We start from the raw sequence: 11696 nt of genomic DNA on the forward strand, positions 1-11696 counted from the left end.
ATATTTATTCAATAAAATAATAATTCGATAATTAAAGAAATATAAAAGATATATAAAAAAATATTTGAAATATTATTGAATAAATTTTATACATTTTTATTAAAGAAAAATAAAAAAATTTATTTTTAATTGGATTAAATATAAAATAATAATTAGTAAATAATAATGACACAATAAAAAATTAAAATATTAAGTCTTTGAATTCTTTTTTAATTTTTAATTATACTTTTTTATTAAGTAATCAATGAAATGCGAATAACAAAGAATCGCTCATGTATTAAGTAGCTACAATAAATAAATTTTAATTAATAAATATAATTTATTATTTTAATTAATAAATATGAAAAATAATAAATAAGACTTTCCTACATTATATGATATTAATTCATTTTAATTTAGATTATTATATCATTAGATTGCACAATCAAAGTTTCACTGTATTTTTTTTTTTTTATTCTTGAAATATATAAGTTACATTTCCTTAGATTTTATATTTTGTAATTTTTTTAATTTTTCTCCCAAATGTTTATTTAAATGTATTCTAATTTCTTGTTGATTACTGCATTTTTCTCCACATTCAGGACATTCAGAATCTCCTTCTCCATGTTCTCGTTTTCTATGTTTAGATCGATTATTATAGGTAGAAAATGATTCACCACAATCAGGACATTGATAAGGTTGTTCACCAGTATGTTTTCTACGATGATGATCTCTAGAATCTTTTCTTCTGAAACTCATATTACAGTATTCACAAATAAATGGTTTTTTACCAGTATGTAATAATACATGATTATATAAAGACTTAGTATCATTAAATCCTTTTTCACATTGTGCACATTTATAACGTCTTTCACCATTATGTTTACTTTTAATGTGGTTTACTAAAAGTTGTTTTACTCTATATGTAGCATTACATATGTCACACTGATAGATGGGATCTATTCTTCCCTCATGTATTCTTTCTTTATGAGCTTTTAAAGACATTTGATGTTTGAATTTTTCATGACATTCTGTGCATTCATACCATGGTTTTTGTTTTGTCAAAAGTGGATCCTGATTATTAATTTCATGAACTTCTATCATGTGGTATTTTAACATACGATATGTTGGAAAATCTTCTATACAAATTGGACATGTAAATAATTGTGGTAATATTACATTTTTATCATTTTTCCAATGTTTTTCTAAATGTTCATTCATATTCTGCTTCTTACTAAATGATTTATTACATATATTACAAGTATATCTATTATGAGAAAAATGAATTTTTCTATGAAGTTTTAAAGCATTTGTAGTTCTACATCGTTGACCACAGATGTCACATTGATATGGTCTTTCACCTGTATGTATTCGATGATGTTCTTTTAATCTAGCTTTCAACTGAAATGATTTACCACATAATTCACAGATATGAGGTCTTGCTCCTTTATGAACAAAAAGATAATGCTCATATAAAGAATTTTCTGCTCTAAAATCTTTTCCACAAGTACTACAAATAAATTCATTCATATTTTCATTATGCCTCATTTCATGAAATTCTAGTCTTTCTTTTCGTACAAAATGCTTTGGACATTTAGAACAGTGATATTGACGTGGAGAAATTACTTTTGTTTCATTTCCATCTATTACTAAAGAAAGTGTAGAATCTTCACAAGTAGCACATGTAACTAAATCATTAATAGCATCTGGATCTAAGTCAGAAATTAATTTACCACAAAGACTACAATTTATTGCTATTTTTTCTTGTTTTGTTGCTATAGCATTTTGTATGACATCTTCACTAACAGTATCTTCACTAGTACCAACTTGAATTTGTTTTACACCAGAATGTTTATAATTTTTTTGATGTCCATTTAATCTAGATCGTTTTGTAAATAATTTTCCACATTCTATACAAATATAACGTTGTAAACTTTTATGTGTATGAAAATAATGATCCCATAATAAATTTTCATTACTTGTTTCTTTATCACATAATGTACATTCATATTTATCTATTTTACCAAATTTGTGTCTTTCCATATGAAATTCATATTTTAAGTGTGAAAGATAACGTGTTCCACATAATTTGCATATATATTTTAAACAAGATTTATATACATCATTTTCATTTATATACATCATTTCTTGTGCATCATTTTTTTCTAATATATTTTGTGATTTAGTTATACATATATCTTTTTCACTTTTATAATCAGTTTCACTATCTAACCAATATGTATCACTTTCAGGCTCATTTTTTATTAATGGATCAGTAGAATCATAATCACAGTTCAATAAATTCTCATTAGATATATGAGATATTTCTTCCTCTTGTGATATTTTAAATAAATGAATAGAAGAATTATGAGTATTACATTCCTTTTTTTTAAATTTTTTTTGTATTTCAATTTTTGAATTTTGTTTGTTATATAATATATCCTTACAATTTAAATTTTCTTCTTCTAATATAGGTAATATTAGACTTACTTGATTAGGTATGTTTTCAATATCTTTTGTTGTTTTGTTTTCATTTTTTAAATGTATATTATTTTTTGCATTATTAAAATGTACTATATTTTTATGTATTTGTATATTTTTTTCTTTTATAATATGTTTTTTTTCAGAATTTACCATTGCTAATGAGATTTGGAAGTTATAATCACAGCCTTGGGGATTATTGACCAATAAAATCATTAAATCAACATTACAATTTGGACATGTATATACAGCATCACTATGAATTTGTGAAAAATCTGTTATTTCTTTAGATAGATTAAAGATAGATTTAATTTGTGATGCATTGTGTAATTTTTTAGAATATTCCAATACCTCTTGAATAAATTTGTAATAAAAAATAATTTTGTCATAACATAATAAACACATATATTTTGAACCATTATCATCAATAGATATCTGCAAATAATAATTTTCATTATATCAAAAATATACAAATTATTAAATTAATATTTTAATAATTGCTTGATTTAAATAAAATGTCTTAATTTTAAAATTAATTAATATTTTTTAAATTTTATTACATATATTAACATACTGAAATTGGTAATGTTTCCTTTATTTTATGTATTAAATCTGTTGATCCTTCAAAGATATTTTTATACTTTCCTTCTGTAAGATTTACACCACACAAACGACATATCAATGTATCCTTTAATACATCCATAATTATATATCTCTAAAAAATTTATTATTAAAAACAATTTATATTGCTATATATTATATTATATTGTTTTTATTATGATTTTATACTTTAATAAATCATGAATAATTATTTAATAAAAATAATCTAATCAACTTAATTAATATTATACTCACACATAGTTTTAGTAATTTGTTTATTTGAGGTTATTATATTTCTATGTAAATATAATTATCTACATTAATTAAAACAAAACTCTCTGAATATAAATATTACACAACTTATTTATTAAATTTTTTTGACATAATTTATAAATATCATTTAAAATTACAAAACAATTCATTAATTTTGTTATTTATTTTACAATATTAAATATTGAATGTTTTCCACAATAAAATTTAATATAATTTTGTATTTCATGAAAAACGTGTAGCAAATTGTTTATTCTTAATTTTATTATGCTATATAAATCTTCTTCATATAAACTAATAATTATATTTATGTTCTAAAATAAAAGTTCACATGAGAAGATAGTCTTTAAATTATGATTTCCATACATAGAGTATCTAGTATGTACATAATATGAAACTAAATTTCAAAGAAAAAAACATATAGTAGTTTAAAAAAAAAATTAATTTTGTGATAAAATTTTTAACAAAAACAAATGATAAATAAAAATAATAAACAAAATAAAGAATCAAAAAAGTATCAATTTTTCTATTTAGAATATATTGAAGAATAATATTTATTTAAATATTTTTACATAATAATTAATTGTAATTTAATTTATATAATTTTGTTACATTAAATTAATTAAACAAATTAAACTTAATTATATATATTTGTAATTACAATAAGTGATTTATTCAAAATTTGTATATATGATTATGAATAATTTTTAATATTTCTCTAAATTGTGATCACGTTGTTTTATTTATATTCAGTGAATAAATTCGTTTCGTGAAATATAGAATATAGAATCAGAATCAAATACTATATTAATTTATTCAAATATTATCGTTATTTATTATATATATATAAATATATATATATCACAAAAAATAAATTTTGATAATTGAATTATAGGTTATTTAATTTTCAGTTTATACGGTTTTTATTACCTTTCTTATTTATGTGCAACATAATTTGAAATGAAAAAATAATATTTTATCAAATCAAAATGTTGCACGAAGTATTATTGTCATTATGGGGATGTTCAACTAATGCTTTAAAAATATTAGAATCAGATGTGATTATAAAATAATATTTATTAGAATTAATTTTAAGTTTTACATCTTATTTATGTTTTTTTAAATTTTTTGCTTTTAGACTGTAGATCTTGAAAAATATTTACATCCTGGTGAACGTGTATTACTTAAAGAAATATTAGATATAGTTGAACAATGCAATATTATCAGGAATTTTATTCAAGAATGTACTATTTCTGACAATTTAAAATCTACTCAAGGTATTAAAAATTGCTATTAAATTTAATTATATATTTTATTATATTAATTTATTACATTATATTTTACATTATATTACATTATATTACATTATTATTATTATTATATTACATTATTACATTATATTATATTATATTAAATATATTATATATTATATATGTATTACAGATTTACAAAATATATCTCAAGGTTTATATTTACAAGCTCTTTGCGAAGGAATGGATCAAGCTTTAGAACCTTTTCGTAAAGAGATTGTTAATTTGGAAGATATAGTTCTTCGTGATAGTTATACTCCATTATCACTAATACTTTGTCGTATCCAAAAATATATATGTCTATTTTCTGTTTTAAATTCTATCATAAGAGAAGTAAATTAATATGATATAATTAATATTTAAAATGATATTTGAAATATTTATATAAAAAATTTTTTATAAAAACTTTTAATTTATTTTAGATTCGCACACAAAAAATTCATGGCTGTAAATTATTACAATGTTTGCATCAAAATATGTATACCGGTATTCCTGATGTAAAAACTGCAATAGAAAAGTAAGTATATGTTACAGTTATATATAATATATGTTATTATATAGTATAACTATTATATATTATTAATAAATAAATTATATTATTTTATTTTTACATTTACATTTTTGCTAATTATTTCATTTTATTTAGAATGTCTCATTGTGTACATATAGTCTTTTATAAACATTTAACTAATTGGCTTTTATATGGTCATTTAGAAGATATGTACAATGAATTTTTCATTCAAAAAATATCTGAGAAACAAAACAATTTAATGTTAGTACACAATAAAGATAATTTTGCTGATAAAATAAATACAAAATTTAGTACAGATATGTGGAATTATGATGTTCAAATAGATATGCTTCCTTCTTACATTAGACCATCTTTAGCAACTAAAATCTTAACTATAGGACAAACTATTATAATGTTTGGAAATGATCCAAGACAGAAAAAAGGTAATTTGTATTTCAAAAATTTTAAATTACATAAAATATTAAATAAATTTATTTTATTTGTTTATAGATTTTGCTATGGTTGATCAAACTGAAACTTCCATTTGGGGAGAAAAAGAATATGAATATTTTCTTAAACTTCAGAATCTCCAAAAAAAACATATTTTTAATATTGTTGAATTTGAACATATAATTGATGAATTAAAACAATGTATAACAGAACTTTTATGGCGAGTTGCTGTTGAAGAAGCACATCTTGTACAGCAACTTAAATTAGTAAAAGATTTCTTTCTTATGGGACGAGGTGATTTGTTTCTTGAGTTTATTAGACTCACAGCTCATATATTGAATAAACAACCAACACAGCATACATCCAGAGATATTAATTTAGCTTTTCAAATGGCTTTAAGAAAAATGCACTTAAATGATGAAAACGCTATGGATAATTTTAATTTTATAGTACCAGTTCCAGCAAATGAAAGTGAAGATATTGAAATAGAAGGTGCAGAATTTACTGAAAAAGAACGTGAAGATCCTATTGGTAAAATATTTTTTTTATTTAGCATGATATATTTTAAATAATAAAATTTTCAATAATTTAATATATGTATAATAATATATTATATATATATATATATATATAATATGTTTAATATATATAATATTATTGTAGAAAGACGTGGATGGGGTATGATTATTTTGAAATATAAAGTCATTTGGCCATTACACTTACTATTTAGTCCATCTGCTTTGAATAATTACAATATATTATTCAAATTTTTACTAAGAGTTAAAAAAACACAAATTGATTTATGGAATCTATGGAGTGAGCATATGTATTATAAAAATATGTAAGATGTGATTATATAGTGTCTTCAATATCAGTTTAACATTTCTATTTCTTTATCAGTTTCAAAATCATCACTATAACATAACATGAATGGCAAGATCAATATTCATATTTTCAAATGTTATTATTTAATATTATATATTAAAACAATCTTTAGATATTTACAGATGTAAACAACACGATATCATGCATATTTTTCATAAAAAAATATCAGAATTAAAGAAAATATATTGATTAAAAAAATATCTATTTTTAAAAATATCATTCTTACTATGTATTATGCAATTGTATATCAATTAGCAAAGTTTTCATATTACTATAGAAACAATTGCCCATATTAAAAAATATCAATGCTGTTATTATTAAATAAATTAAAATATATATAAAATTAATATGATGATACCAGAATGATATCTTGTCTATCTATTATTGAACGAGTAACATTTATTTCTTATCTCATTACTTTTCAAAGCATTTTTATTCAGTGACAATTATTAATATTGATTTGAAAAACATGATAATAACTTTTCTTGTAAGATTATTAAGTTCTCAATTTTGAAAAATGTTAAACTGATTCAAAGAATATTATTTACTTTATGTAAAAATAGTTTAATTTAATATTAAATATTAACTATTTTTATTATTATAGTGATATTGGTGTAATTCAATTAAGAAATAATTTAATTTTCATTATTGATAATCTACAATATTATTTACAAGTTGATGTATTAGAAAGTCAATATACTATAATGGAAACAAATATAAAAAATACTCGAAATTTTGAAGATGTACAAAGAGCACACTGTATTTTTTTAGCTAATGTTATGTCACAAACATTTTTACTGGGAAGTTCAACAGAGAGAAAAAATCCTGTATGTTACATTTAAATATGAATCACATTAATTTTTATCTTACTTATTAATGGATATTTTTATAGGTGAATAAATTAATAAAACTTTTATTACGACTTTGTGATGATTTTATTTTACAAGCATCAATGTGGGAAGTAGGTGATTTACTTTTAACAGAACAAGAAGAACTTAATACATTATCTGATACTCTTAGAAGTTTAATGGGTTGGTTAACTAAAACTTTGAATAGAGTACGTGCACAACCAAGTGGAGAACATTTAGCACAACTATTATTAAGATTGGATTTCAATAGATGGTTCAGCAAAAAAATGTAAAAATTTAAATTATTTGATTATAAATAAATAATAAGAAAAATAATACATAATATATTTATAATATTTTTTCTTAAATTATTATTTGATACTATAAAATTAGTTACTATATATATATATTAAATTCATTTTTTTTACCTTATAAATTAATAATTATTTAATTTTAACTAATTTAATATAAATTGTTTTGAAAAATACAATGCAAATTATTTTAATTTTAATAAATTTATCATAAATACGATAAAATCTTCATATTATAAGAATAGATTTCAAGATTCTCAACAAATAACTGAAATCACGGATAATATCATAATCACTATATAATATATATTGTATAATAACAAAACAAATGTATACATATGTATATTGTATATAATTATGATAATAATAAATAGAATAAAATTTATTATTAAAAAATAAAATTTATATAATAAAACTATCATAATAAATATAATGATACAATGTTTATACGATAAAAAAAATAAAAAATGATGTTATTATACAATATGTATGATAAAATACGATATTATATTTACATATATAATATAATTACAATCAAGTACAAATATTTGAAATGATGCATAGAGATGGAAGTTTTATTTTCAATTTCATTTTATTAATTTAATTTCATATAAATTATATAAATGTATTATTTATATTTATATACAATCTTATTCGTTTTAATTAAATATATATATATATATTTATTAATTATTTATTAATTCAAATCTAAACTCTTTTCTTTGCAACTTTTATAAATAATACCATATCTAAAACAAAATATAAAAATAATTTTATATATCATATAAACATATTTTTAAAAAATTAATAATAAATTATATTATAATAATATTATGTCATAATGTAAATATATTTACAATAGTACTTACTAAAAAATATAACTAAAACAAATGCAATCATTACCCACATCCAACATCGCCAATAAGATTGTGTATGCTCTTGTAGTTTTAATGATTCTGTTTTTAATTTATTTGTATTAATATCTGTTAATTTATCAGATTTTTCAAGTAAACCAATATCCTTTTTTATAATAGCATTTGCTGCTAATGCATGTTCTTTTATACTACTGGTCATTGAAAGCATATTTTCAGCAATTTTTTCTTGAATATTTCTATTGTATTTTAAAAGTGCATCCAAATCATCATCTTGCATATTCATAGTAGATGATCTTTGTCTTATACCATCTTCTAATGTTCCTAAAAAATAAATGACAAATTTTATTATATATTATAAATAATTTAATATTTATTTATCATATTAAATATAATTTATATACCTTTATCATTATGAAATAACTCGGCTCGTAATTCTTTGTTATATTTTGCCGAAGTTTTTTGATGTATTTGAGTTGTTATATTTGGACCAATTGAATCATTAAAAGTTGTAGAATTTTTTGGTAACATTTGTACTGCTACAACTCTATCTACTGGATTTGTAAGTTTAGATGTATTTACTAAACCTTTTAAAAAATCTATTCGTTTAATATAACTCATCATAGTATCTTTAGATGGTTTACTAAAAAGTTATTAATTTCACTAATTTCATTATAATTTAAAAAATTATTTATATTAAATATTGTTTATAATTAAAATTTAAATTTTTATCAAATATTATTTTTTCTTTTTTAAAGGATAAAATTAAATTATACCTTGATAATGTTTGTAAATGTTTAATCATATCATCCAAAGTAAAAATATACTGAAATAATTAATATCTTTATTTTAAATAAATTAATAAATTTGAAAATTATTATATTAATTTCTTAATATATTTTTTAAACCTTTTCAAGTTTCCAATCTTTATGAGGATCATCTTTTGCCATTAATTCACATCTTGTTAAAAGTCGTCTGATATTTATTTCTTCTCTAGATATTTGATTCATTTTTGACACAATCAATAGATATTTATAAAAAAATTTATAAATAAATATTATATATAAATATACATACAACTTTCTTCAAGTTGATTCTTATGTATGATAGTTGATTATTATAATGTATATAAAAATAATACATAATGTATATTATATGACATTATACAAAAGTACTATATGAAAGTACGTATGTATATTTTATGATATATATATGTATTGAGTGAACCATAGATTTGTATAATTCTCTTAGAAATATGTATTTATTTATATTATTAATTATATTGAAGTATTTGTATTAAAAATTTTTAAATGTTTACAAATTTTTAATCTTCGATTTTCAAAAATATGATAACATTATTTAGAAAATAATTAGATATAATAAAATCATTCTTTCTTTTATTATTTTTAAATATGCCGCTATAAATTCATCACTAGACGATAACAATTTATTGTGAATGAAACAGTACATAATGCATTTTTTCATCCAACCGCAACTAACCGACTTCATCAGTAGACGCTTTCATAATAACGTAATTAATTTATTATTTATATATTATATTTTGTAATTTATGCGACTTTTATATTAATATGTGAATGTGTAAAAAACATAAATTAGAAAGTTTATAAAGCACAAATATAGATTCTGTGAGAAATACGATAGTCTTAGATAGCAATTGACGTTGGCATATAATACTTAGGGGGCCGATCCCAGTATATACTTACATTTCTCGGTAAATTGACAGAATTGTTAAAATGGCTGATATAAAAGAATCTCCGCCACTATTTGATACTAACGAAACAAAAGTTGATGATTTAGATGATGATGATGAAGATATTTTTGCATCAGCAGTACAGGTATTTTTTATATTGTTTTTAAACATGTGCATATAAAAATTTCACAACCTATAAATTAGTTTTAAAAGTTTATTTATGTTATAATAAATATTTTAAATATAAATATAAACTTTTAAATATAAATATAATAAATATATACTTATATTTGTTATCAATATTGACTTAACAAAATTGTTTTATATTTATTTTATACATTTTTTAAAATAAAATTTAATATTTTTGAAATACGTAGGATCAAAGTCAATTGGAAGATTCACCTCCATATAACGGAGTATCTACTATTCAAACAGAGTTACCAAAATTGACTTTGCGAGATGTACCAGAAGAAAATTCATTTTCATCAGTATCAAGTCCTGCACCAGGACCATTAAGTTCACCATTGGGACCAATGAGTACTGATATAGGAGATCTCCATGATGTTCCCATAAATGATAATACAGATATATTATCAACAAATGTTATGCAAACTCAATCAACTGATATGGTATATTTTAAATTATTAATTATTAATAACAAAATGTTAAAAAAATATATATATCATATATATATTTTATAGGTATCAACAGATTCTTCCGATGTTTTTTTAAAAATTACAGTTACTTCTCCTCAAAAAATAGGAGATGGAATGGGTGCTTATGTTGCTTATAAAGTTGAAACAAAAACAAATATGCCAATATTTAGAAAAAGAAATTTTAGTGTTATTAGACGTTTTAGTGATTTTCTTGGTCTTCATGACAAATTAACAGATAAATATCTTAGAAATGGCAGAATAATTCCACCTGCTCCAGAAAAAAGTGTCATTGGTAAAAGATATTTTATAATAAATAATATTTATTATAATTTATAATATATTATTTTCTTATATTATTTAATAAAATATTTTATATTTAGGAACAACCAAAATTAAAATGTCTGGTGATAAGAATCAGGAACAAAATTCTAGTTCTACAGAATTTATTGAAAAACGCAGAGCAGCACTTGAAAGATATTTGAATAGAACTGCAGCTCATCCAGTACTTAGTGTTGATCCTGATTTTAGAGAATTTTTAGAAGCTGGTAAGTCATAGTATAAAATAAAACAATTTTCTTAAATATTATCATATATTTGACTTTATGTATATTTTAAACAGATATGGAATTACCTAAAGCTACTAATACATCTGCACTTAGTGGTAAAGGCGTAATGAGGCTTTTTAACAAAGTTGGAGAAACTGTTAATAAGATAACATATAAAATGGATGAAACTGATAAAGTAAAATTAAAAAATTTTATAATTATTATTTTGCATCATATATATATATATATATATGATGATATATATAT

General features: G+C 20.6%; 4 protein-coding genes across 8 annotated transcripts in view; 2 read left to right on the forward strand and 2 right to left on the reverse strand.

Annotated features, from left to right (window-relative positions):
- The window catches only part of LOC102672112 (enolase-phosphatase E1), a 12422-nt gene extending 9072 nt beyond the window's left edge, over nucleotides 1–3350 (reverse strand). Inside the window, exons 1-3 of the mRNA XM_006617242.2 lie at nucleotides 3316–3350; nucleotides 3035–3175; nucleotides 1593–2895 (exon numbers count right to left, since the gene is read on the reverse strand). Coding sequence (XP_006617305.2) covers nucleotides 1593–2895; nucleotides 3035–3163 — 1432 coding nt within the window. The 5' untranslated portion in view covers nucleotides 3164–3175; nucleotides 3316–3350. The remainder of the gene's footprint in view (nucleotides 1–1592; nucleotides 2896–3034; nucleotides 3176–3315) is intronic.
- Nucleotides 3351–4184: 834 nt separating this feature from the next.
- LOC102673605 (gamma-tubulin complex component 4) lies at nucleotides 4185–7690 on the forward strand. Its single transcript, XM_006617256.2, has 9 exons — nucleotides 4185–4388; nucleotides 4469–4607; nucleotides 4774–4973; nucleotides 5063–5157; nucleotides 5287–5594; nucleotides 5662–6132; nucleotides 6265–6442; nucleotides 7091–7313; nucleotides 7379–7690. The coding sequence occupies exons 1-9, from the start codon at nucleotides 4320–4322 to the stop codon at nucleotides 7625–7627; spliced, it is 1932 nt and encodes a 643-aa protein (XP_006617319.1). The 5' UTR covers nucleotides 4185–4319; the 3' UTR covers nucleotides 7628–7690.
- Nucleotides 7691–8252: 562 nt separating this feature from the next.
- LOC102673375 (vesicle transport protein USE1) lies at nucleotides 8253–9687 on the reverse strand. 3 transcript variants are annotated; one of them, XM_006617255.2, is made up of 6 exons: nucleotides 9595–9687; nucleotides 9426–9529; nucleotides 9294–9343; nucleotides 8922–9160; nucleotides 8515–8841; nucleotides 8253–8394 (listed from the first exon to the last, which is right to left on the reverse strand). In XM_006617255.2, exons 2-6 carry the CDS (start codon nucleotides 9525–9527, stop codon nucleotides 8354–8356), a joined length of 759 nt encoding a protein of 252 aa, XP_006617318.1. In that variant the 5' UTR covers nucleotides 9528–9529; nucleotides 9595–9687; the 3' UTR covers nucleotides 8253–8353. The 3 variants fall into 3 exon arrangements, with proteins under 3 accessions (XP_006617318.1, XP_006617317.1, XP_031367102.1); XM_006617254.2 differs by lacking the exon at nucleotides 9595–9687 and having other exon boundaries at nucleotides 9426–9586; XM_031511242.1 differs by lacking the exon at nucleotides 9595–9687 and having other exon boundaries at nucleotides 9294–9359.
- Nucleotides 9688–9921: 234 nt separating this feature from the next.
- LOC102673070 (sorting nexin-2) overlaps nucleotides 9922–11696 on the forward strand; it is a 3020-nt gene continuing 1245 nt past the window's right edge. The window contains exons 1-6 of one of the 3 annotated variants that reach the window (XM_006617252.2): nucleotides 9922–10048; nucleotides 10121–10373; nucleotides 10606–10857; nucleotides 10930–11176; nucleotides 11265–11429; nucleotides 11504–11625. In XM_006617252.2, coding sequence (XP_006617315.1) covers nucleotides 10272–10373; nucleotides 10606–10857; nucleotides 10930–11176; nucleotides 11265–11429; nucleotides 11504–11625 — 888 coding nt within the window. In that variant the 5' untranslated portion in view covers nucleotides 9922–10048; nucleotides 10121–10271. Of the gene's footprint in view, nucleotides 10374–10605; nucleotides 10862–10929; nucleotides 11177–11264; nucleotides 11430–11503; nucleotides 11626–11696 lie in introns of all 3 variants that reach the window. The other 2 variants (XM_031511241.1, XM_006617251.2) reach the window with 2 other exon arrangements.

This window comes from Apis dorsata, unplaced genomic scaffold (genome assembly GCF_000469605.1).
Source record: "Apis dorsata unplaced genomic scaffold, Apis dorsata 1.3 scaffold_295, whole genome shotgun sequence".
In the NCBI taxonomy this organism is placed as follows: domain Eukaryota; kingdom Metazoa; phylum Arthropoda; class Insecta; order Hymenoptera; family Apidae; genus Apis; species Apis dorsata.